The sequence below is a fragment of the Nelumbo nucifera genome, chromosome 3, assembly GCF_055504915.1.
Source record: "Nelumbo nucifera cultivar China Antique chromosome 3, China Antique-T2T, whole genome shotgun sequence".
NCBI classification, from domain to species: Eukaryota; Viridiplantae; Streptophyta; class Magnoliopsida; order Proteales; family Nelumbonaceae; genus Nelumbo; species Nelumbo nucifera.
Genome location: NC_142651.1, coordinates 17,946,941 through 17,973,942, shown reverse-complemented (window position 1 = coordinate 17,973,942; position 27,002 = coordinate 17,946,941). Strand labels below are relative to the sequence as shown.

The 27,002-nt window shown below is 37.6% G+C and overlaps 2 protein-coding genes and 1 pseudogene across 4 annotated transcripts; all 3 read right to left on the bottom strand.

Annotated features, from left to right (window-relative positions):
- Positions 1–361: 361 nt before the first annotated feature.
- On the bottom strand, positions 362–4,996 carry LOC109114910 (protein SPIRAL1-like 2). 3 transcript variants are annotated; one of them, XM_019198332.2, is made up of 3 exons: positions 4,837–4,996; positions 3,113–3,398; positions 362–683 (listed from the first exon to the last, which is right to left on the bottom strand). In XM_019198332.2, exons 2-3 carry the CDS (start codon positions 3,365–3,367, stop codon positions 594–596), a joined length of 345 nt encoding a protein of 114 aa, XP_019053877.1. In that variant the 5' UTR covers positions 3,368–3,398; positions 4,837–4,996; the 3' UTR covers positions 362–593. The 3 variants fall into 3 exon arrangements, with proteins under 3 accessions (XP_019053877.1, XP_019053880.1, XP_088758121.1); XM_019198335.2 differs by having other exon boundaries at positions 4,803–4,956; XM_088901995.1 differs by lacking the exon at positions 4,837–4,996 and adding an exon at positions 4,304–4,380.
- Positions 4,997–11,830: 6,834 nt separating this feature from the next.
- On the bottom strand, positions 11,831–18,655 carry LOC104603157 (putative methylesterase 11, chloroplastic). The gene is made up of 5 exons (XM_019198327.2): positions 18,135–18,655; positions 16,334–16,570; positions 14,737–14,880; positions 13,323–13,454; positions 11,831–12,419 (listed from the first exon to the last, which is right to left on the bottom strand). The coding sequence occupies exons 1-5, from the start codon at positions 18,474–18,476 to the stop codon at positions 12,141–12,143; spliced, it is 1,134 nt and encodes a 377-aa protein (XP_019053872.1). The 5' UTR covers positions 18,477–18,655; the 3' UTR covers positions 11,831–12,140.
- A 6,448-nt stretch (positions 18,656–25,103) lies between these two features.
- LOC104603152 (arogenate dehydratase 3 pseudogene) lies at positions 25,104–26,125 on the bottom strand (annotated as a pseudogene).
- Positions 26,126–27,002: the final 877 nt, after the last annotated feature.

Sequence of the window (27,002 nt, the reverse complement as noted above, 5' to 3'; positions counted from 1 at the left end):
ATAATAATAGCATCATACAAAGGTTGGCTGCTTGCAGAGTTGCAGTTGTCTATCTATTTGTGATCTCAGCTCAGGCTTACCTCCAAACCCTATTGAAGGGCAACTGACTAAAATAAAATATACGTCGTAGAACATTTGCCTCACTGAACTTGACAAAAGGGGGTTAGAAAAGCAAAAACTCGCAAGTGCAAAACCTACTAAAACCAATCCAGGAAGTTCCGGCAACATGGTTCTGTTTTTCGGAACAATACAATTGCCACGTCAATCGGCTAAATGTGATCATGTTGCAGAAAATACATTTAACAGTATCCACATTAAAACAAAATAAAAGGCATCAGCAGAACAGAAAATAGAAAAGTCGTTTAACGTTAAGCTTGCTGGTGGATATTTTTGCTTCTAATCACATTATCCTTCGGAGCAAATCCAGTCACAAGCGTTCCCACAAGAACAGGGCTATATATATTAACATCACATGATCACACAGTTCAGTGTCTATATAGGACAAGGCTGGATGGAATATTGTTTCTTCCAAATTACTATGAGTTCTAGACAAACAGTAAACAATAGTTCAATGATCTCAAGGAGAAACGGCATTAGTTGTTGCCACCAGGCCCACCACCAAAGAGGTAACCCAGGGAAGATCCACCGCCAGGTGCAGCGTGAACCTTGGTAGAAGGCCGATCCTGTACCATAGACAAAAGATGGTAAGTATGCTTTAATAATTATTACTTCCCTAGGTTCCATAACCATAATTTTTTAATAATTATTCATAATTTTCATAAGAAAAGAATAAACTTTATGCAATGTTTTAAAAAACAATCCAGAACCAAAACAGTTCTGGCCACTAGTTTCCGAGTCAACAGTTCGACCGCCCGGTCTGAACAGACAGTTCATTCTGACAAAAATTAAAAAAAAAATAATTAAAAAAAATGATTAAAACTGTTAAACTGCTCAAACGGGTCACCAGTTTGACAGCCAGGGTCAATGGGTCATTAACTGATTCAACAGTTTTTTAGCCAGGGATCAGGTTTTGGATAAAACAGAACCGGTTTGTCTAGACATTCCCAGGTCAAAAGGTCTGACCATCCAAGTCAATGGCAGTTCAAAAACGTTGACTTTATGTTAAAGTTTGACAATTATGGCCCAAAACACACAGGTTGGGCAGGTATAGGTACTGTATGGTTCACACCCCTATAAAACTACCCTTAGCTACGATTTATGATTGCCTGCACATATTAGTCCAAATACAGCAAGGGATCGTACAGACCAGGTGATGAAACAGTAAAGACAAAGTAAAAGAGGAAATCCCAGAAAAATACAATGCCGTTTGGCACATCCCTTGAAACACTTCAACACCAAAAAGCCAAGAGATGGCTGAAGCTAGGGGTGTCAATTGGAATGGATTTGGTCCAATCCGGTCCAGTATTGACACCTATGTTCTTATCTTCTATCAATGGACCGGATATTGGCTCAATCCAATATAAATTCATTATGGACAGACCAGGTCCAATCCAATATATCATATTGGTCTGTTCAGTCCATCCAATCCGTCCAAATGGATTTTGATTTCAACGGGGTCCAACCCAAAACCGGTCCATTGACACCCCTAGCTGAAGCTACTACTGCTCTATTGTAGATTTCAACTTCCGACACCTTGCTGCACCCTGGAATTGCATAATTCAAATTAGCTGAACGTGATGGCTGCGTACAAGGCTTTGGGAACTAATGATAACTCCTCACACCAGTTATAAAACATATGGAGCCCACAGTGAGGTTGAATGGTTGTGGGCCCCCTGTATTTTATCAGTAGTGTTAGTGTTATCATTGGTTCCACACTTCCACAGCCTGCTAACAGATATTGCTTTCAGCTAATCCCATCTCGGAACTGCACCATTTCTACACAGACCAACATATATAGCCGATGGAACAGAAAACTAAACCAGCTTCCCTCTTTTCAAGAGATTTTTGACGGAACAAGTCAGTCTTCTTTGATCATCTTATAGCCGATAGAGAGCAACAGGTGAACAAATGATCATAGGTTTCCAAGGTAGGACATTACACACCCAGGACAAGGGGTGTCTTTTCGTCTAACCACGAGTTTATTCATAGCAAGACACTTCCCCAATGATCAAAAAAGACTTCCCCATGCAGCCATCTAAGTTATAAAAGTGAATATTAGATGAAACAGGTGGAGGACAGACAGTTCTACAAGTGAATACCTTCAATCAAGTTGCCATGTAAGGATGCCACTGAGAACTGCCCATTCTCCACCTTACAATATCAAAGACTCCAAACACCCAAACTAGAATATCCGAAGGGTCTCTCAGCCTCAGACTTGTACCCAAAGCTTTTAATCATAAAAACAATCAGTTCTCAGCTCACATGTGACCCATGGCAAACACAGTTGAGCTCTAACTAGGACAAGGGCTGAGATGTCCTAATCACTTTTTCCTTGGTAGGGACTAGGAAGAACATAGACAAAATAAAATGATGTAGTTGTCAATAATCAATCACACAACACTGGCTTAACATTTATTATCACATACAACTATACAAGACTCCATTAGACAAAGAGAAAAATAGCATTCCTAAATAAACTGAAGCTTGCATAAAGCAGTATAGTACGCTAAGTACGAAAAAGAGAAATTTCTATGCTGATAATTTCAGGAATAGATGGATCAGTTAGTATATGATCCTAATCCCTGTTCTTTTTTTTGAACAATCAGAGAAAAGATTTATTAAAAGAAAAAAGAGTTTACAAAAGAAAAGTGATAAGATATCACCCGAGAAAGAGGCACATCCAAAAGACCCTTACACAGCAACCATAACCAACCCAAAGCCACACAATGAACACCTCACACCTCAGTGTAGTTGCCCTATCTTTTGCGACCTGAGTTTTTCTAAGCAACAGGTCTTGGTATTGAAGCTTTGGTTTATTTCTAAATAAAATCCACCACCCAGCAAAAGAAAAGGAAAATGAAAGAGGGCAGTCAAGGCCTATGACCAAGTTGTGGTTTATCTAAAACTGAACCACAAGACAATGTGATTTAAGTAATAATGTTAAAATCTATGGCAGGGAATTAATACAAATGCAATTTAGCCATGATCATACCGTGATGAAGTTCCCACAGTTCTGGCCATCTGCACGGAAGTAGTTGTTTGCTTGGTTCCCCAGGATACCAGCTGGAATCTGCTTACTGTTGTCAACTGGTGCAGGAGTAGACTTCTGGGTGGGTCCATTACCTGCACCATGTCCCTGGTTCTGAGCATCTTGAGCATGATTGGTGGCTGGTTTTGGTGCCTCGCCACCCCCAAACAGGTATCCCAATGAACTTTGGCCTCCACCACTACTCACTCCACGACCCATTTTCTATGGTTTAAGTTAGAATACTGGGACACTGCACAGAATATCAACAGATACAAATATGAATATAAATGGTAATGTGAAACTTGATGGTGCATTCAATAAGCAGAAACGCACACTCCCAGCCACAAAATAAAAGGCACTGATTTAAGAATTTGGAGGGGGCTATATTCTGCACATAAAATAAACAAAACTTGAAAGAGGGCATCACCTATTAAGTCAATTTCCCACATTAAATAGAAATGTTTAAAAAAAAAAAAACCTACCAGACTCAGGCCATCAACCATCCTATGTTGGCCAGGTAAATCAATCCTAATCTCAAAATGCCAAAGATTGAATATTTGAGAAACCCAGACAGTTCAGCCATCAAACTTCTAAATTGAACCAATTTTCTTTGTAATATTTTTCCTTTTCTTAGTAAATTTGTAGTGTTTTGGGATAATCTTAGTCATTGAGCCATGGACAAATTCAGCAGTTCCACAAGCTATTACACATTTACACCAACAGATCCAGGTCTCTGAATATGACCAGAATGGAACTGATGTATAGCATAAACAGCAGAAATGAGATGGTGCAGAAGCAAGAACGGAAATAGATGGTGGAAATGTAGCATATGAAGCAATGAATCTAAGCATCACAAGATCCCAAAGCAGTAGTATCACAACAAAAAAATCAAACCATATCACAAGTATTTGCATCCTGGTATGGCGGTGGTATAATAAATGAAAAAACACAATGTAGTATCGCCTCAAAAAAAGGGCAAAGGTTGAGAAATAAGCAACAAATGTAGCCTCGCCTCAAAAAGTAATCTAAAAGAACGAGTGAACAACCAAGAAATATGCACGAGAGATTTTAACTCGTTTCAATTATTATATCAATGTATGATGCAATACCGACAGGAGGCATCCTTCTGAAATTGAACTTTGGAAAAGTTCAAACCTTGAATTCCACTAAAACAACAAGGCATGGGCCTGTACTGTATACTCCTGCATGCAGGCTTCTTTTTTAACCTAAGGAAGATCCCCTAAGGCTCAGTTTGGAAGGAGTACAAATACAAATATGCACATATACAAATACATACAAAATAAAATCTTCAAAAGAAAAAAACAGATTTTTTTGAGTTCATTCCTTTCGGTGCCTAAAAGTGAAATATGTAAAAAAAAAAAAAAACGCTTTCGAGATAACAAGAGAAAGGCATTAAAACTATGTAATCTCTGAAAAAAAGGAGAAAGAAAAAACCAAAATCATCCTTAGAAAAAGCAACAAATCTACTCAAAATGCACCCAAAAAAAAATCAGATCGACAACATTAAACACCATTGAAAGAAAATGCACAAAAAAAAAGCAAAATGTTTGTAACCCTAAAATTTACAGTTAAACACATTCTCAGTGAGATAACACGGTAAAAATAGTAGAAAAAACTCAACAGACAGCCGAACCTAACAAGAGAATCTGCGATCTAGGGTTTCGCACCTGGTTCGTCGGATATGAACCAGGAAGATGAACGTAGATTCCCTCAGACGAGCAGAGAAGGAGAACGAGCGAGAAAGAGACCTACGAAAAATGGCGAGAGAGAAGTTGGGGATTATTTATATTACATCCATTCGAACGCTTTCAATTCTCCAAGGGCAAATCTCAAGCGGTTGCCGGTTGACGATCTGATTGTCGTGATCAATATTGATCCCTCCTTTTTCTAAATTGTCCTATCGTTGACTGGAAAACGAACGGGGCGGTTGCCTATCGGTAGGCGTCAGTGGGCATTTAGGTCATTTTAGGAAGTATTTGGTATAAGAGCGGGTTCAGGTGTTTTATTCAAAATTTTGAGAAACAGAGAAAAAGAAAAAGGAAAGGAATGGGTGGGTGGATGGTCACGTCGGGTCCGCTGATCCCAAAGTTGTTGATGTGCGTGAGTCATGAAGTCGGTGCCCGCTGACAGGCTGGCCCGAATCCAATGGATTTTGTTCCTCTTAAAATGTAGAGTAATCGGAACCGTGAATTCCTGCTTTCTTTTTACTTTTTCTGTTCCTTCTGGTAAACACAATAATTGCATGATGCGGATCCAAATAATCCGGATCTGGTACCTATTAGCCGCACATTGAAAACATCTCAGACCCTCAATTATCAATTTATCATTCATGGAGACATCTTCCCGGTTGTAATAGCATTTTTATGGGAGTTGGAATCTACGGACAAAACACGCTCCAACACCCCCACCAACATGATCTCACACCGTACATCTTATACATGGGTGGGTTTCACTTCTATAGTGGGTTTCAATCCGGTGATGAGAGGGTTTCACTTCTATAGTGGGTTTCAATCCGGTGATGAAATATACAGTATCAGATCATGTTGATAGGGTGTTGGGACATGCGAATAATTTGTGGGTAAAAGATTGAGCTCTAATCCAAAGAATTCAGATCTGTCCCTCATTTAGCCGTGCATGTAGAATATCTTCATTCTTAAAAATATTAATTCATAGTAAAATGTTCCTAATGCACAGTTGTGCGCTCCGTGAGGAGCATATCCAAATACCAGTTTCTTAATTAACTCATGTTGGAAGCATCTCACTTGTCATTCGTGGGGAATGCTCTCAAATCTCAATGCCGGGCTGTAATGCCTCACGGGTATGTGTAGGTAGCGTCTCGGGTAGCAGATCCGAGTTCTCTTGGCGGATTAAATATTGGCCCAGTTAATTTCCAAGAGACCCACCAATTGTTGGTATAATGATCTGGACCACTTAGTTTGGAAATTAGGTGGGCCCTTTGCACCAAGCCCAAGTTTTGTAAAGGCCAACTGTACAGTTAGTTCCATAGTAATGAAGCTGCTTCCCTTTTTTTGCAAAAAGAAAATGACTACCTTTCAAGTTTCTTAATCCTAATTAATTAAATAAAAAAAAAAGAAGAAGAGGAAGAAGTTTAGTTAAGTTGGGAGTTTTCTTCCGTGCGCATGGCCCATCCTGTTTATGTCACACATTCACATATATGGATTAGGGATTAGATGGGCCATGTATTTAATCCACACTTCATTTTATAAATTTTATGTAATTCATAGATGGGTGGGTCCCACTCTAACTATCAATCAATGACAAATCAAAATTTACTTAGCTTCCTAGCTAACTCAAATTAAAAAAAAAAAAAACCCGAAGTGCAAAAGCTTTCAAAACACTAAATTGATGTGGGTCGCATTCTTTGATTAAACAAGAAAACCCTAATTAGCATCCTAAATCAAATAAAAAAATTCAGAAGATTCGCCACATGGTTAATGAGTGTTAACTTGATATTCTAATTTTTAATTCAAAACAAACCCACTAAGAAATGCTTGTTTTGGACACGTGGCAAGTGTTTTGGGATTAAATTTGCTCCATTAATACTTAATAGAGTAGTGGGTGGTAAGAGGAACATGTGGGGCTTCTTTGGGCCATAATGCATGGATTCCCGGTTGTTTATATATTTATAAAATCACAATTCACCAACTCCATCTCCATTTTTCAATGGCAATCTCCATGTACTGAAAGGGAATCATACCTGAAACACTTCAACCAATCGAAATCTCACATGAGTTTAAATGAAGATACCCTTTGTTTGGCTATGAATTTGTTAGTTATGCAAATAAATTTGTACTAATACAAAATTATAAATTCTTACTTATTTTTGTTTCAAATTTTAGTTTATTTTGTTCGCTTGTAGTACAAATGAAATAAATTAAGGCATGAAGCAAAATAAAATAAAACCCAAAACAAAATTAAATAAGAATTTGCTTTTTTTTTCATTTTGTATTCCCATGCATTTGTACTAGCGCAAATCAATTTGATTCAATAGTTATAACTAGTTCTCTAATATCTACTGACCAATAGCATTTTAACAACACATAATCTGTATATTTTAATGGAGGCATGAGTTGAGTCTTTTAAGAGTGAGATTCTATTAACACGATTATTGTGTGTGGATCTAATGATGATTTTTAAATGATTATTCATTAATTAATGAAAGGGATATCCCTTGAAGCGTTTACAAGTGAAGATTCCTTCAGTGACAATGATTTTTAAATGATTATTCATTAATTAATGAAAGGGATATCCCTTGAAGCGTTTACAAGTGAAGATTCCTTCAGTGACAAATTGGAGAAGACTATAAAAGAATAACCACTAAGTTCTTTCATACAATCCTACTAGAACTTAGGCAGGTGGACCTTCAGGTAGTTAGTCCGTCATTTCTCTTTTGCCTCCCCTTTTTTAGAGAATAGTTTGGTAGAAACTTGTTGTGAGTTATGACTATCACATCTAATAAAAAATAATCTACAACCTACTAAGGACCCAAAAGGAGGCCATGAAGCAAACCTTTTCCCAGGGAAGCCCTCGCATGGTTGGCTGGATTTGTTTGAGTTTTCTAAGTGTATTCATTTTGGGTTCGATTATGATATGGAAAAGATATGGTATCTAATAAATGTGGTAGCGAATAAGGTGTTATTTATCAAAATTAATGGATGGGTTTTGATTCGACAAAACTCTTTTCATACCATATATTTCCCGCATCATAGATTTTCCCTTGTTATATCTTAACTTTTATATTTAACAAAAAAATATTGTGTTCATGTTCATCCAAAGCGTATCTTAATACATCTCTTAAAATGGTCTTTCTATTATTCTGTACTTTAATCACTCGAACCTTGCCCATAAACAGTAGTATCCCTATTCTTGGAAAAAGTTAACATTCACAAAACATTCAATTGTACTATGCCACTCATTATAGAAATTTTGTGAATATTCTATTCGAAATATCTATCACTGATGTAGATTTGTAAGTGGCTTATGATAAACACTGCTTTGGATTTTGCTTAAACTTCAGCACAAAAAATCACATTTCCAAACCTTCTACTAACAAAGATGGGAGATTTATATAAAACAATATCACTGACTATTGATGCCATTACCCAATGTTGGTCCCACATACCTAGGGTCTTGAGAGGGATATATGGGATACAATTCTAACCTTTGGGCTTTTGCATTTTCTCACACAAAGTGGCTGGCCCTTAGACTTTAAGAGATTTTGATTCACATTGACCAATATACTTGTGCTCTTTTTTCAGATTTATGTGGGGTTTATGAAAATTTTATGTTCCCCGAGTAATCTCCGTGGATAAGTAACTTTCCCACCTAAGGGAACGTTGTCAACATTTGGATGAGACAAAATTGCCCATTTTAACAATGGATTTTTAGGGCTAAAACAATCATTATATTATTTACTTGGGAAATAAAAGAATATGGATAAACACACTTACCTAAGTAAATAGCTTACCAAAAAGAAAATTGGGCCTCCTCATGCTTGCTAGAATGAAATTTTACTATTACACCAAGTAATGGGCCGTTACCACTTAATAAAAATAATATTACTTCACCAATGACAATATGGAAAACTAAGAAAACTATAACTTGGTGATACCAATTAATTTGGTACAAGAATGCCTTAACCTAAACCCAACGCAAGTTGAATCCTGTCTGAAACCCGACCAAGGGAGGTATAAACAGATCGAATCCGATATCCGAATTCAATTCAATATCCAATAGATATTAAAAATTAAAATTAAAATTTGAATTTGATTAAATATTTGAATATTCAAATTCGACCAATTAATTATTTTAGGTAATTATTTTATATATAAATTATATAAAACATTTAAATATTTTATATATTATATATAAGAACTAAATAACCGGTCAAATTTAGATATTTATTGAATCACATTAGGCCATATTCAAACTCGAATCTGATTAAATATTTGATATGAATAGTATATCCAAGTTGGACCAATTAGGAGAATTTGATTGGATTATGTCGAATTCAAAATTGAATTTTCGAATAATGTTGACACCACTAACTATCATGAACCCAACCCTCTAAGGTCAGATGATGGCAGGTTAACCATTTAATTAATGCCAATCATTGATATACCCTAATCGAGTTGGCTTTTCTTTTCAGAATCAGAAACCAACCATCATTAGCTCTTTCTTGTGACCCATCAAGAGATAGAAGTATATAACATTGGATTCCAGCACCTGGGCTCTCAGTGTGTTTACGCAACCTAGCTTTCAGAGGGAATAGACATCTCCAACTCTGGTAGTTGGGAGGCGCAATCCCATGAGAAGTATGGACCATGGTTGAGTTAACTGGTTGTCTTTAGTGCCAATTATCGGTTCCATCATAGTTTCTTTCACATTCAGCTCTATCGCTGTAATGGTGCAAATTTGCAAATAAGACTAGTGACAAACCCTGCCCATCTACTTTTTGAATGGATAACGAGAATATTAGCAGTCCCTCAATATGGGCTAAAATCCTATTGCATGTAAACAAAACTTGGTATCACCGTCGGACGCACAATACAACTCTCTGAGGTCTGAATCTCTGAGCCATACCCATCGACAATAAAGAAGAACTTCCGAAACATTTCTGATGCGCCGAGATCGGGGTTCAAACTTCAAACTAATGAACCATCGACATGCTGCACAGTGATTTTAAAACGTACCAAGTGAAATTTTCAGTCATGTATCAGAGCCTTTTCGATACATCTCTAGAGAGGGTGTTTCGGGTCGGCGAGTGGTTCAGGGGTAGACTGACTCTTCTGAATTAGATTTGAAAAAAAAAAAAAGAAACAGTACTGATACAGGCCAATACACCCTATATCGATATTTTGAACCTTGTTTTCAATATCCAGCACTTAAGTACCATGCTCCTTTTATTTGTAAATATCCAATTCGAATCCGATTTAATTAAAATTATAATAATATAATATAAAAATATATTATAATATATGATATATAATTATATAAATAATATATAGAATATATAAAATATAAATAACATATAATATATAATATTTCATAACTAACAGATTGGATTGGATCGGATTGTGACAGATCAGATCAGGGTATATCCAAACTCGATCCGTTAACTATGGTCGACTTTTCTGATCCGATCCAATTTGTTAGTATCAAGAGAGATTTCCGATTCTGGCTCTTTTCAGATCAGATTCGGATCCAAATCAGATCCAATCCTAACTTATTTGCAGCTCTAGCTAGGGTGTCCCCACCAAGTGGGTAAGGTTTTCAAGTGGCTACACAACAGGAGTAGCCCATCCCCCAAACCCATAACCCCTAACCCAACCCAACCCAGGTGCAGGTGAGATTTGCTCTCAAGTCTCCCCTACTACCAGCAGAAGACCCTATTTAACCAGCCAGTACATCTTGCAGGGCACATTTCAGGTTGATCGGGACAACCTTGTTCAAGACTTAGAATTCACTCTTATCAAGTGTTTGAGCATTGAGCCTGATGCGCAAGTTTTAAATTGCAGGCTCAATGCTTGAACAGCTAGAATAAGAGTGAATTCTAGACTATTAAGCAATGCTTAAACCGTTCAACCCAGCAACTGGACAAAGTACCAGTTCCGTTTCACCTCCAACCATTATTTTCCCAATAACCATTAAAAGTCCATTTGGTTCGCAGAATCAGAACCAAAATCTTTTGAAATCAGAATTGGAATGGTTTATTTCCAAAATCTGTTTGATTCAGACAGGAATGAGAATGAGAATTAAAATCAGCAGAAATAGGATTTCATTCGAGGGGCAGAGAATAACCATTCCCTCAAATGGAAGAATGCCATTCCTGCAGAAATGGGAATGAGATTCCAATTCTGAATTCTGCCTAACCAAACAGTTGGATGAGAACGAGAATTGAAATCATCTGGAATGGGATTTCATTCCCAAGGGAGGGGCAGAGAATAACAGAGAATAGCCACTCCTTCAAATGAAAAAATGTCATTCCAGCAGAAATAAGAATGAGATTCTAATTCTACTAAAAATTAAAATCAGCAGGAATAGGATTCCATTCCCTGCCCCTCCCTCAAATGGAAAAATGTCATTCCAACAGAAATAGGAATGAGATTCCAATTCTGTTCCCGGGGCCTTAGTCAATAACCCACTGACCTGGGGGTGATTAAACCGTGAACCTGTTCAATCCAAACAATGGTTACCAAATTTTAATTTTTAATTTTTTTTTTAAAACATCATGAACTGATCCGTTCAGACGAATCGGTTTTGAAAACATTGGGTTTACCATGGTCCATGGCAAGGAATTCTCTAGCAAAAAGATTTGACCGATGTTAAGTGGTGCTTATTTTGAGTATTGACAAAAATACGTTTCACAACATGCTATCGGCTTAAGTGGTGCTTATACGTGCATCAAAGCTAGCGGCCCCTGGACCTGGAGACATCAGATCAGACGTGTATGTTTGCTAGCACAAGCACCACGAAATAGAAAAAGATGTCATCTTTAGCATGAAAATTGACAAATGCTTGGCTGAGAATGAACGTGCACTTGTTCATATCAGCAATTTCATTCTCCTCTCCTCAAAATGCTTTAAAATTTTGAGTAAGAACTATGTAAAAAAATGACAGAGGAAACAGCTGCTCTACATATAAGAGGAAATTGGCAATTTTAACACCAGATTGTGCCCTAAATGAGCCTCTTCTAGTAATTCAAAAAAATGCAAAGAATTAATGGGCATGAATGCATGTTGTTGCATGCATGCAATCATAAAAGTTTTCATACAGATGAAAATATTCTCGGTACTTCTCCAGATCAGAGTGTTAGGTTGAAAAACCTGTACATTACTCAAGCAATATGATTGCATGTGCATCATCTACCTATCTGCCAAAATCAACCAATCGCTCATCTACTTATCTGCCTATAATATGGGCGGAGTGATTTCATGAGCCAGCCAATTATTCAAGCCAAGCGAATCTTTGATATCTCCACCAATAATTTGTGCAAGGCTTGAGGCTTCGAGAAGAAAGGTGAGTGATCGGAGCCTTTTAATCGGAAGACCCGTTCTGGTGGGTTGGCATTTACCATGCTCTCCTGGAGAGAAAGGGGAATCGCATGATCTTCGGGAGTCTCAATGTAGAACCGTCGGACAGAACCATAGTTCTTATCAGATAGAGAGAGCTTCTCCAGAACAGGTGCAAAAGGGATTGGCCTCATTGAAACAGATGCCAAAGCAACATCCTGGATCAGGAAAATGTTAAGAAACTAATTTGAATCTAAACAAGAAAATAATGCAGAACGAATTATATCATTCAAGAAAGATTTAATAGTATGTTAATATCAGATGGCTATGAGGCATTCGCTTTCTACCTTTGTCCAGCAAAGAGTAAGACAAATAGAAATAAGCAACAAACAGTAAGGGTCCGTTTGGTTTTGGCTCAGATAGGAATGGGAATGAAAATTGGAATCAGCAGGAATGGGATTTCATTCCCAAGGGAGGGGCAGGGAATGGGAATGGGAATGGGAATGGGAATGGGATTCCAATTCCGCTCAACAAAACAGTTAGAATCGGAATAGCCCATTCCAATTCCGATTCCAGACCCCTATTCCTGCAAACCAAACAGGGCCTAAGACAAGATTATGTACTTGCGTTATTTCTATTTGTGTCCCCCAAACTTGTGTTTTCTCCCTCTAATATCTCACCAAAGCTATATTTTAAATGCCAATTTGAAAATCAGATGTTATAATTCATACTTGCTAAGCATCTTTGTGTGTGTGTGTGTGTGTGAGAGAGAGAGAGAGAGAGAGAGAGCCCTTTGTTCCCACAGCAGTGGTGTGGCTTGGGAGATCTAAACTCCTCTCCCAACTTTGAACTTGTATCTGCTGTCCAGCCACATCCAAGGTTTTGTGGCAGGAGTGACATTGCCATGAGATTCTACACACCAGCTTCCAGACTATTGGCATGTTAAAACATTTTGTTTATACAGCAAACCAGAAGGATTCAAGGCGGTTTGTACTTTGTGTCGATATGCTCCTATGTTGAAGGTTAAACATCTTTGTCCTAAGCTGATGACAAGAACTGTAAATGGGTCTAATAGCAATTCATAGCACAGGGGAACAAATGTTAACACATGAACTTGATACCTTAGAGGGACTTTGATTGAACAACAAATCCTTCAATAAAGCTTTGTCGAGATCAATAGCTGTTGGAGGTTGGTCGTTTCCATTTGCATACAGAAATATCTGAGCAGATCGCATTAGATCATTTGAATCTGCCTGTAAAAGCTAGGATAATTAATCAACTTTTGAGAAGATTTTTTGTTGTCACAAAAATAAAAGACCTAGAGGTTCTGAAATAATTTTAGAAGCAATTTAAAAAAAAAAAAAACATCCAAATGCATCTCCATATCTACTTGTTCGTTAAATTGTATATATGTCCAAAGACTCACATAATAAACACAATAGTTTTACAATCTTAAATGACTCGGATAGGACATGTATTGTAATTCTATATTTTCGCATGAACTAAAATTTGCATAAGAACTGGTATTTAGCTAAAGATATCTAAGTACTAAGGGTGCAAACTTGGAAGAATAAAAAACGTTAAAATTAGACAACATAGTAAGCACAATAAATTGGCAAATTGCAAAAACCACTTGCCTTAAGTTGTCTATAACATCATTAACCAACCCTAAAATTTTCATTCAGCATTACTTAACCTCTTTCCATTAGATAACTATTACTTTGGGTGACAAAACAAAATGATGGTATCACTTCAAAAAAGAACCTATTAGATAAGAGTATTTTGCTCTTCTGCATGCTTGTATAAATAAAGAAGTATTGGCATAACAGCAGCTTACAAGTATCAGTGTAATTGAGAGTAACATAAAGCCATTAATGGTCCTTAAGAAATATATAAGTCAACATTGCAATAGCAAGGTAACAAAGCTTTTGGAAGTATATTCCTAACTAACCATTTGGTATCACCTTATAAAAACTCCAATGGAGGTTTTTGATAGTTTCCCTAAATCAATTCCAAATATTACATTCTATTCCTGAAAAACTAATAAGAAACTATTCCTATTTTCCAGGTCAAATGTATTGATACATAGTTCTAGAATAGTTTAAGAGGCACAATCATCAAGGCGGGTAAAGGGCTACGCCACGGCTCATGACTCATGTATGTTCCAAAGGCATCACAATTCTTCTTGCCTTTCAGTAGGACAGATTTATGACAGTTCCATCAGCATGAACAAAGCAATATAATGGCCCTCATTTAGAGCTAAGGGCTGCAGTTGTCTATTCTGTTGGTGCTCTACGCATCAGGAAATTGAACTAGTCATTTTTCTACCTCACTGCCTCAACTTGCCTATTCTCAGGGACAACCAGAATTTCTTTTTCTTTGCTTAATTTTGAAGAGTTACCATGCTTGGATAACACAAAGAGGTCCTATTTTAAGGTTCATATTGCAACTTTCAACAGATCATAGTTGTGCATAGTTTTTCAAATTAATTAATCCCCTTATCAAATATCAGAAATTAAAGAATGTCAGGCAAACCTGTTGAGAGAACATATCGAGAGTACTCTGTCCAGTAGTTAACATTGCTGCAGCAATAAATACAGCCTTTGCAATCTTAGCTGGAAATAACTCCATTGCATATGATACGCATGCACCACCAAAGTCATGTCCCACCAAAATTACCTGCATAAACATTTATAGAAGAATGAATCTTCTACCAATTTTTACTTTTAAAGCAAGAATTACAAATTAAAACTTTATTTCTCATCATACTAGCAAGGAATTGTATTAGGAAATGATCTCCCACAAGGGGAATATGACAATTTGTCATATAAGAAAGGAAAAGGAAAGGGGGAGGGGGCAGAAAGGGTTGGCCCAATGATAGGGAAGCTTTGGCTGCTTACATCATTTGTACAGCATTCTTTATAATACCATCTAATAAAATTTGACAGCTACTGATAAGAAAACAAACTACTATAGTACTCCCACTGCAGGACCATTCTAATAGAATAATGATATGTTGTGGAAGTATATCCTCCACACAAATCCAAGATGAATGATACATCTTGCTCATTTTTGTTGACCATATTTAACCAAGATCTTTTATAAGTATTCCTGACGCAACATTTTAAAACAAACTTTTTCAATGAATAGCTGTGAAATTTATTGATTTGAGTTTGAATGAAAGATTAATATATTATATACAACATGCCATAACATCCCAAGTATAAGCTGGTAGGAAACCACCTATCCCATCACGGAAAATATAAATTACATTTCAGCCCCATATTCCATATTGCCCTTAGCAATCAAAGAAAAATACATAAATGAGGATGCCTGGATCATTCCAAGTGGTTTAAAGGATAAAGATAGGTAAAGATAGCTTACTAGTAAATGGTAATTGAAGATTTAGCATCCAACTACGACTAATTTTATTCTTCATTAATGTTTATAAAAAATTACCCCGTGCTAATCTTAAACAAAAGATAGTGAGGACTTAAAAACAAAATTATTAGAGTAACATGAATCTAAGCAATCACCTAATGTGATAGAATGCTACAGCAAATGCCAAAGTGAAACACTCCAGGTATGCCTTTGTAGGAGAGCAGTGGGTACATTAGTTATTTCGCCCTGAGCTTAAATGGAGTCTTAAGATGTTTCCTTCTCTATGAGATGGTTATTATAACGAACAAAAGAATGACCATATCAGAAAAATCATATGATGTTAAACATGCATCTGCTTACTCATATGACTTGTTCTGAGACTACATAATCCAGAAAGAAACAAAATAAAATATTTATTTGCAAATTGCAAGAACAATACAAGTTGCACCATCAACCACATAATGACAATTTAAGGACGGAGATCAAGGGTATAGTATACAATATATTTGTACATCAGGAATTTCAATCCAGAATTCTTAAAACAAGTAAAACGAAAATTACCAATAGCACAGCTTTAATACTGGAAAAAGATTACCTACCAATTATATGGGGAAAATAAATAATTACTTGGATTTAGCATAGAAAATTCATTCTTAGCTTCAAGTATTAAAATATTTGTTCAACATCAGTATTTTGATATGCAAACTTGTAAGCAAATTTTAGTCAAGGACTTTGGTAGAAAAAAGCAAACCTTCTCCCCATCTCCAAGCTTTTCAAGAAAACTAGCAAGTGGCTTTACATATTCGAAAAGACTCATAATGCTGTTTGTATCAAATGAATGAATCCCCGAACCAGTTAAGTCTATAGCATCAACTCTAAATCCACCTTCTTCTAAATGTGCTATGGTTTTATACCAACACCAAGCACCAAAACCACCTCCGTGAACAAGGACAAAATGTTTGGTCTCCAGATCATCAATGCTTAGATCCTGTGAGACAGAAAACAGCAGAAATTATGAGAAGTCAAACAGAAAATAGTAAAGATGCAGAGGTGCTAGCTGCTTTTTTGGGTGCGGTAAATAAGAAAACATACAGCAGTTTGGGTATACCAAATCTGCACACGGCGGTGACAGAACTATGACTCTGGCAGTAGGACCATTATCACATGTTGCATATTTTCTTAATCCAACAGACAAAAGAAAAGCAAGGAAACAGCAATTCCAATAGCATGACGATCAAATAGATGTAATAACTACTAAACAAATAAGTACAGTGATCTAAGGATGAAATATCTATAATGCAAAGATACGAGTTTCTTGACACTTGGCTTTCTTACCCATCTGAGTAGTAATTCAAAAGTACAATTTGTTGACATCTCTGCCGTTGTCATTATCGTATTTAATGATCCTTTGGAACTGCTTGTGGTTAGTCAAATAGTTACCTACAATTCTTCCTCATCTACCTTTGGACCTCAGAGATTACCTAGTGGCACTTGGTTGAACCGTCAGCCATTACCACTTGTCCCATATCCAATGGATATTGGGTTTTTCTAATACTCAAACACTCAAAAAAGGCATAGGGATAATGAACCTTTGAACCTAAGATTGACAACCACTGGAAATGTTGAACATACTGGTAGGAGTTGAGGGGAAAAGAGGGGCTCAATTAGGAATTACCTGCAAGAAGTTCAAAAAAGTTTAATACCGAATTACCGATAATCTTTTCACTAATTAGTAAGTGGACTTCGAAAGTATATCTTTAGTTACCAGACATACTAAATATATGAAGAGTTATCAAGTGATTTAAAAAGTGTAATTAAGGTAATTTTAAAAACTTCAAATAGACTTAAGGGCATATAACAGCGGCTATAATGGCTTTCGAAGATATTAACAATTTAGATAGCACCTTCCAGGCACTTTGGTGGTTCAAGGTAACCCCTCACTGTTGCCTTTTGGCATCGAAGTCATTACTCATTAAATTCATCAAAATTGCAGAAGTACTAGAACAAATTTTTAATTTGGGTTTAGACTTGGGCATATCACAAATTACTATGTTAAAACCTATCAAAAAAGTAGGCAAATTATACTCAGACGAATGCATTATTGATCTCTTTTTTGGGGGGCCCATTTCCAGCTGTTCTTCTTTCTCCCTTGTTCATTAACAAAATCACGGCATCACAGACAGACGCAGACGCACACACAGAGACAGTGTGACAGAGAGAAACAAAGGGGATGGTATAACAAAATCTACGTGGTAACCATGAGTCTCAAATAAAGCAGAGACCACAACTGAGAACAGAAGTAACCATGGGCGGAGACCAACTCATAGACAGTCGGAAGTCCTTCGAGATCGTATCGGTTTTACATCATCCATACAATGAAGTTAACCTTCATATTCGTATAAAGAAAGCAAATGAAAGTCTTAAACCGTTTAAAAGTCGATCAAAAGAGAATCAAGCAACTCATCATTATCACTGAAAAAGCCTGACTTCAATTAAAATTTGAAATTTCACATCTTTTGCCATTTCCGCATTGAACTCCAATAGGACCATACCTGATTAACGAGTTCAAGAGGTTTAAGAATAGGATCCGTGAGCGAACGAGCCCTAGAACTCGAACTCCTAGGCAAAGCTTGATTCTTTGAACCCGGAACCGGATACCTCAGAGAAGTCGAGCGGTCGAATGGTAGTGAACCGTTCTGCCGATGATGATGTAACAATAAGGCCGCGGCGGTGGCCTGTTCTTGAAGCACAGTCTCTTCAGTATTTCCTTTCTTGGAGGATCGAATTTTAGAAAACCGGTTGCTGGACCCAATGAGCGAAGGAGGGTTGGAAAAACGTTTGGAGGATTTCTTCTTCACTTCCTTGTGGGAGAAACAGGTGAACAAGTTTCCCATTTTTTCTGCATAAGAGGGAGGAGTGAAAGGAGAAAGATCTCTGGACCTTCAGCACTTGCAGAGAATAAGAGAGAGAGAGAGAGGGAGGACGAAGGTGAGTTGCAGAGTTGCAGGACAGTAAGGTCGCAGGCGAAACTTCCCCCTGTCTTTTTCTTTCTTGTTTGCTGAAACGAGTAATCGATGCGGTCGGCGAGGATGCCACTTTATAGTGTGCGAATCATTTCAATCGATGGAAATGGCCCTCATCATATCCATAAATTACTAAACGTACCTGCCTTTAAGGGCTTCGACACAAGAACGTGTTACGTGGCAGCTTACTTGGCAGCCCGGGTGATACCAACGTGGAACTCTTGGACTCTTCCACGTGGCCCTTTTAGGCCTACATCATGGAGTGTATAATAACGTTGACGAGGGATTGAACATGTGGCCCACTTGAGAGTTGAGTCCGTATCTGCTACCCACTTGAGCTTGTCTGTTCTGGTGTGACTGGAATTGGGAGCACAGTCCACGTCATCATCCCACATATTTTATTATTTTTAATATAAATAAATTCAGGATTTAGGAGAGTGATTTGGGCGCACACACGTCACTGATCAGTGATAAAAAAAAGTACATGCTTTAAAGATTAAAAAGTTAAAAACACCCCACCCCATGATTTGACACTTGCCATAATGAGCAGTGGCTTTTTTGTCATTTCACTAAAATATGTTTAATTGTTTAATAACATCTAAATCTAATTATAAGGTTAAGCATCACTTTATATATCATCTATATAAGGTGCACGTGTGTTGATAGGTCCCACCAAGAACAGTGTTACTTATCCAGGTTCTTTTAGAAACACTACAAAATGGGCCCACTCCATCCATAGGTAAGAATTAGTGTGTGAACTCTGAAATTGAGTATATGACTACAGACCAGATGTTTGGACGAATTACCAGAAATTATTGGAGGGAGGAAACAGAAATGAAGTTACATTCGGAGACTCTTTCGAAGCTGGCCAAACAATGCATAAATCAAGTTACATTCGGACGAATTACCAGAGTGTGTTGGATGTTGTTGTATAACCATTTTCATTAGGCTGCGTTTGGAAATGATGTAAATAGAGTGTAAATTTTGGTTTAGGGTAAATTTGCATTTTGGTTCATTTTTGCATATGTTTGGTAACATTACATTTATGCATTGACAAATGACAGATCAATATATATTTATATTGATAATAAGATGTAAATGTACATCAATAAAAAAGAAGTAAATTTGCATTCAAGTGAGCTTTTGATAAAAATAAAAATAAAAAACATATGCTTTATTGGAATTCATGTTTGCATCCATTACAACTAAAAGTATGCTGTTTGGTAAGAAGGTAAATTTGCTAGTGCAAAACTAACCCAATTTTGCAATTTATATGAACCATTTTACACTCTACATGTTTGCATTAACACTTATTTGCATCGTTTCCAAACGTAGCCAGGGAAAATCTATGATATTGAAAAGACATAAGACATAGTGCCTGATGAGCTTTGACCAACTAAAGCACTTCAGGAATTTTGATGAATACTATATGATTGATCACCCCTTTATAATATCAGTTGATTGGTTATAAGTTTTTGAGATATCACGTATTTCATTAGGCTTCAAAGAATGCAAATAGGGTACAAATGCAAGTATGTGGGGCTTCTTTTGTTTGCATTATAAATGCAAACCGGGGTATTTATATATTGCGTTTGTGAGAGTTTGTTTGACATATAAAAAGTAATGATTATCATATCAAAAATGTATTTTCTGACTTTTTTTTATTCTGAAAAGAGAATATTACTGTACCTATTTTTTGGATACAATTTTGTATTCTTTTAATAATCAATTTTTAACCAAAGTTAAGATATTGGAGCATAAGGTAGTTAGAGCATTTAATGATGGGGCCCACACTTAGCACCGATTTCAAACAAACAAGATGAGTGCAAAAACAATTTAAAATCTGAACCGTATTTGCATTCATAAACCAAAAAGATGGTAAATATGCAATATACATATTTACGTTTGCATTGCAATCAAATGCAGCCTTAGAGTACATTCTGGTCTATACAAACGCAAAGTTGATTTAGTTTTGCAATGATAAATTTATTGTCTTGCTAAATGAGTTTTAGTTGTAATGGATACAAATACAAATCCCAAGGTAAAAATATGGCTTTTTAACATTTAATCAACTTGAGTGCAAATGTACATCATTTTTTATATGTGAAATTCCCTCTCATTTTGGGTTCATACATTCCTTGCAAATTATATTTTTTGTAATTATCAATGCACAAATGTATTATTGCCAAACACTAGTAAAACTAAACCAGAGTAAATCAATTCTTTTACATTATGGATGTGTTTGGTTCCGTGGGTGTTTATTAAAAAAACGCCGCCACATCAACGCCACATAAGCATTGACGTTTATTGCATATGAAGCAAAATGAAACAATTGTTTGGTTTCATCGTTTTATCAAATAAATGGTAGAAAACTGAAACGCTTTGATTTTTGTGCATGGGGCATTGGGGGAAATTGACATTTCCCCAAATGCCCCAATGTTTATTGAAACCAAATGCTAATATAACATACTTTAATGAGTATTAATCTGAGTTGAAGAGTAAAAAACATTTAAAGTGAAGTCCACTCAAATAATAAAAAAAATAAACATTTAAAATGAAAAAATACAAATAAACGGCTTTTCCATAATCGGCCACGAACCAAACACATATTATATAAGGGGGTGTGTTTTTCAGAGAACTCTAGGGTTTGTGAAAAATACATTTTCCTCATAAATTATTACCATTTTTTTCTGGACAAGTGTTATTTTTCTTGGAGGTAGGTAAATCATTTTGAAATTGAAATAACTTGCTGGTTTGAACTTACAGACGGGTGACTGACGGACTGGGTTTGAAAAAACTTGTACAAATTTGAATTTAAACTCACCGATTCACACCAGAGAAAGAATGTGCAACAATCAACTCTATTGAATTGAGGGCTCATTTGGTTTGCATGAATAGGGCTTTCAAATTGAATTTGGAATAGGTCATTTTGGATTCCAACGACTGGATTGGTTGGGTGGAATCTGAATCTTATTCGCATTCTTAATAGAATAGTATTTTTTTATTTGAGAGAATGGTCATTTTCTCCCTTTTATTTGAGAATAAAATCCCACTCCAACTGATTTTAATTTTTATTTTGATTCCTATTTGAACCAGACTATGAAAATAAACCATTTCAATACAAATTCTAAAAGATTTTGATTCAGATTTTAATTCTGATTCTGACTACGAATCAAGCCAAATGAACCCTGTATACAATAGAGTCTAAGCAATGGGCATGAGGAAATCAAAGAAAGTACTTATTTTCCAGCACTGAAGTAGGGATGCAACTTCGGATGTGTTGGATACTTGGATCACATTTAGACCAATCTCTAGTCTTTACTGAATATGGTCTTCAACCTAAGCCTAAGGTTCTTGTTCTTGACCTACACGCCTTTCTCAGCCCTTGTTTAGCTAAATGTTTCGATCATCGATGTTAGGTGAAGTTGTACTTGAGATTCGAGAAGAGGCTGATTAGTGTAACGCCAAGAAGACATCTCCAACGCAAAACTACAAAAGCAAGCAATGGATTTGGACTTCTACAAAACGATAAAAGAAAACTGTTACTTTACTTCAATAAGTATATTTTATCTGATCCAGATAAGCTAAGGTAGGCCACTCAATCCCAATGAGCTTAATGACATGCCTATTTACGTTTTAGAATCTATCCAAATCAGCCCCCCCCCCCCCCCTTTTTTTCCTTTTTGAGCCCATTGGTCAACCCAATGAGAGTTTGTTATTATATGGGTTTCATCTTGTGTTTGATATTTTAGAGAGATGGATTTACCTTCTCAACTGATGGGTATGATGCGTGTTCACCCTAATGAGGAGGGTTTTTTCTCCTAAAAAATGGATATTGAGGTTAGGGGTGTTAATTGAACTGGATTTGGTCTAATCCTTTCCAGTCCAATGTGAGTTCATTATAAATGGATCAGGTCCAATCCAATATAATAAATATTTTGGACCAGTCCAATTGAATGTTTGGACTGTTCAATCTGTTCGAATTTGTTTTGATTTAGATTGGTTTCAATCTAAACCCGGTTCATTGACACCTGCATTCTTATCTTATATTAATGGATCAGATATTGGCTTAATCCAACCCAATCCAACATAAATTTATATGGATGGACCGGGTCTAATTCAATCTAATAAATATTTTGGACTGTACTGGTCCAATCCAATATGCCTTATTGGTATGTCTAATCTGTTCAAATTGATTTTAGACTGGATGGGGTCCAATCCAAAACCGGTTCATTGACACCCTTAATTGGGGTGGGGATGGGTTTTGGGATTCCATAGCTTATACGGGCATGGATAGGGTAGTGTGATATTAGGTAAACTTGACCCTCCCCAACCAACATATTATTGAAAGGCATATGAACTTAATGTACTAAATGTTGAAGGTAATAATATTTTATATGAAAGCTAATTGATAGTTTATGTATTTTTACATGTTTAATGAAATGATTGAAATTCTTCATGTTTGTTCATGCTATTTTAATTGCTTATTACTTATATATAATAAGAAACTAGATGTGTGATGATGTGCGATATGGCAGCTCTTTGTTGGAGGATAGCTCGGACTCCAAGCTGGCAAGTTCCTTGCCAGAAGGTGGCTCAAATGCCAAGCTGGCTAGTTCTTCGGCTCGACTTGCAAAGAGATAGTGTCAGAGTGCCTGAATTGCTTTACTTGGGGTGGGCACTCTGATGCTTAAGTCAACGATGTGGAGATTTTAGAGAGAGCTAAAATGTTAGAGAGCTAGAGAGCTACGAGAGCTAAGTTGCGCATACCTTATGAGGTTGGAAATGAGACCTTTATATAGGCATTGTTTGGCATGGGCTTCATGCACTGTGTCCGAGATCTTTGGAAAGATGTGGCTGGTTGGTTCAAAGTCCTCAGAGGTAGTGGCACACGTAAATCAGGCTTTGTGCCTTATTCGTTTTCCTCCGAAACATTTGGTGCGAGAACTGACTTCCGAAAGACCTAAGAGTGACGAGATGCACACACGGATGAGGTCAGCGAGCACGTTTGGAAGATTGCCACCAAGACCTTAGTCAAGTCGGCAAGTCCTCGAGGGAGGTCGCTCCTTGCGCCGAGGTCCCTTGGACCGGTAATGACGAGGTACCAGAGGTCGGCCCTAGATGAAGTGCTTCTAGCCACCCTACCAAGATCCCCGAGTTGTGTATGAGGTCTCGCCAACTAGAACTCCATCAGGTCGGCTGAGGTAGGTCGTCAACCGAATCTCCAATAGGTCGGCAGCTAGGTTCCAACCATTTTGGCTAAGGCAAGTCATCACCCTTGTAGTGTCGAGGTATCGTCCAGCTGTTTTGAGATGCCACGTGTAAAGATGTTAGGAAAGGGTCAAATCTGTGCTCATTAATGTAGATTCTAGGTATAAACCTACCAATATGATCCATCTTACCCTCAAATGTGAAAGAAAGGTGTATAAAGAAGATTTGGATTGTGAAAATCCAATCATGTATTTTGGAGATGATACAAGTTTAGATGTCTAAAGAGGCAAATAGGATCTATTATTTACAAAACCTGCCCGATTGCCCAAACTGGGCCTCTTGAATTAATTAAACAGGGCATAAATAATCTCAATTTCTTGTGGTAGCTAGGAGATACATTGAAGAGAGGCAATAATACCAATTTATCTCTCCATCATTTGATAAAGCTGGTTACAGATGATCAGATACAATTTCCTAAAGCAAACAAGATAAGCAGCACTCAAGGTATCACTTCCAGTCCAAAGCTGATAATGGAGGTATTAAATTAGAGAGCATCATGTATCCAGTCCATTGGTCCTTTCGATAGCTTTAAGCATGGGGAGGTGGAAAGTGAGTGGTTTCTGGTTGCATGTTTCGAAGTTTAATTTAATGCAACTCTCTCACTTCCCAACCGAAAAGTCTTAAAAACTTTAACCAATCCTTTGATTGTAAGGTTCCAGTTCCTTCACTAGACACCAGCGAATGAAAGGTCTACAGATCTCATACTAATGCCCATTTATTCCAAACTCTCAGTGGTTCAATTCATCTCCTCGATACTGAAGATATCCAAGTTTTATTTCTCTTTTTTCTTCCCACTTATCTGCATTGTTTCCACACTACAATGCCGCTTTTTCTGGGGAATCCAAAACCCGAATATCTTGTAACCACAGTTACAATTACCATTTCTATCACCAATCACTCATCCTGTAACCACGTGTATTGGATCTGCGTTTCAGATATAATGAAGTTTTATCGGGTCGGATATGATAAGCCCACTTAATAATATGGTTGTTCTTAGTCCAACAATTGGTCAGTAATAGGTCTAGGATTATTATTATTATTTTTTTACCGGTAGACCAAATCTACCCTAAGTTCAAACAATTGATGATTTGTGACTTGTGCTTTCAAGTTTCAATAATTGTGTGCCAACCGGCAAAGTTCTTTTATTCTTGGGAGAAGTACGGACAGGCTCATTGCAGAAACCTGAATCCCAAGCCATCCCATACAAAATCTATAATAACAGTTAAATTCAACTTTTGAAATTATAGGACAGATTCCCACACCAACTAAGCATCATGCTTTTGCACTTCGGCCAGTGCGTTATGAGCTCTCACCTCCACCATCGACGTCTCGAAGTCCACGTAGAACATGTACTCGAAGTGCTTTGTCGTCCCCACGTTGGCGTCATCCACCAGCCTTATCGGGCAGTTCCTGTGCGGCCAACTCTCGATCTTCGTCAGGCTTATATACTAGAATGCGAACGCCAATAGCACCTTAAACAACATCAATGTCCCCTTGTTGTGGGTGAACACTATGCTTGTCTTGAATGGGCGGTCCATCTGAGGGATTATCGGCTCTCAAGCCAGCATCACGAATTGGGTCACATTGCTTGAGTCGTCCTGTACCCCGTCCGCCAGCACCTCCAGCCCGTATAGCTCCGCCGCCCGTGCGCTCGCTATGGTCGTCGTGTCCTGCAGGTTGTTTGTCGCCACGAACTCTGCTACTCCCGCCATGTCGTCCACCGCCTCTTGCACCACGTTGAGACCCATTTTATTCAAAGTCAGCTCGCATTGAGAGAGGGCTTGCAGGTAGCTATGACACGACTCAGGTACTCCTTCTTCACTCTGGGCAAGGCGAGTAGGTAGTGGTGGACGGGGAGTTGTACTTCCCCCATGATGTGGAGGCGATGACAAAGGAGCAGGTCGTAATTCTGGTGAATGCTACCCCCAATGAGTTCTCGACGGGCAAGACGGCCTGATCGGCGATCCAGAGCTCCATTGCTTGAAATGCCACGCCACTTCGAATTGGTCACAAGGGATGGCCTGGCATTTGGGGGAGGCCTTGCCTATAGTAGCTTCACTGTAAGCTCCAGAGACGCCCTGATAAGCGACACTAAGCTGAGAGCCGTGCATCAGGGTGGGAGAGAGATCGGTGATGATAAGGGGTTTGGGGAGATTGTTGTTGATTGGTGATGGCAAGCTGGATTGCCACCTCACAGGAAAAGCATAGGGAAAAGCATGATGCTTAGTTGGCGTGGGAATCTGTCCCATAATTTCAAAAGTTGAATTTAACTGTTATTTGTATGGGCTGGCCTGGGATTCAGGTTTCTGCAATGGGCCTGTCCGTACTTCTCCCTTTATTCTTTTATCGGGTTTGGGGTGGACAAATTTCAACTGTCTTGGGAATAGCCAATTCAAACTCCCAACTCCCAAATAAACCAGTGTAGGTAACCTACTTTTAACCCTTTTGACTTTTGTTCTTTCACTATCGGGGTCCGGATATCCGTGAGCAGCTGAACTGGCGTTCGGCGGGGTAAAACACCATGAATTGGTTAAACGATCAAACCCGTATTGAGATACCAGTCCTGGGTCTCCGTGAGAGATGTTAGTGGGTCCGATACACAACGGGTTAGACTCAACCTGAGCCTAACCCAGTTAAATAGATAGGTACCGACCCAACCCAACTCATCCCATGTATAAAGCATCTATATATAAACATTCAAGGAATTTCAAGGAATTGGAGTGTCAATGGATAGGTTTTGGGTTGGAAATGTCCAAATCAAAATCATTTTTGATGGATTGGATGGATCAATAAGACATATTGAATTAGACTAATTCAGACTTAATGGTTCAAAGTATTTATTGGATTGGATTGGACCTGGTCTTTCTGTAATGGATTTATATTAAATTGGGCCAGATCAAATCAATATCCGGTCTTACAAGGTGCCAACCAGCTACTTTGTAACTTTGTAAGGTCTCCTGTTGGTCATAACCGACACTTGGAATTGAATCCCATCTACACCTAGGTTGGGGGATGGGCTACCCCCTGTTGTATAGCCATTAGAAGAATGCATATTTGGATTGAAACCAATTTGAACAAATTGGACAGTCCAGACATTGAATTGGACCAGTCTAAAATAGTCCAAAA

Coding starts and splice junctions, on each gene's coding strand:
- LOC109114910 (XM_019198332.2), bottom strand. CDS start 3,367: ATGGGTCGTGGAGTGAGTAGTGGTGGAGGCCAAAGTTCATTGGGATAC. Junction 684..3,112: donor ACTGTGGGAACTTCATCACG/GTATGATCATGG, acceptor TCTATGGTACAG/GATCGGCCTTCTACCAAGGT.
- LOC104603157 (XM_019198327.2), bottom strand. CDS start 18,476: ATGGGAAACTTGTTCACCTGTTTCTCCCACAAGGAAGTGAAGAAGAAA. Junction 13,455..14,736: donor TCGATATGTTCTCTCAACAG/GTTTGCCTGACA, acceptor TAGCTTTTACAG/GCAGATTCAAATGATCTAAT. Junction 12,420..13,322: donor TCAATCAAAGTCCCTCTAAG/GTATCAAGTTCA, acceptor TTCCTGATCCAG/GATGTTGCTTTGGCATCTGT.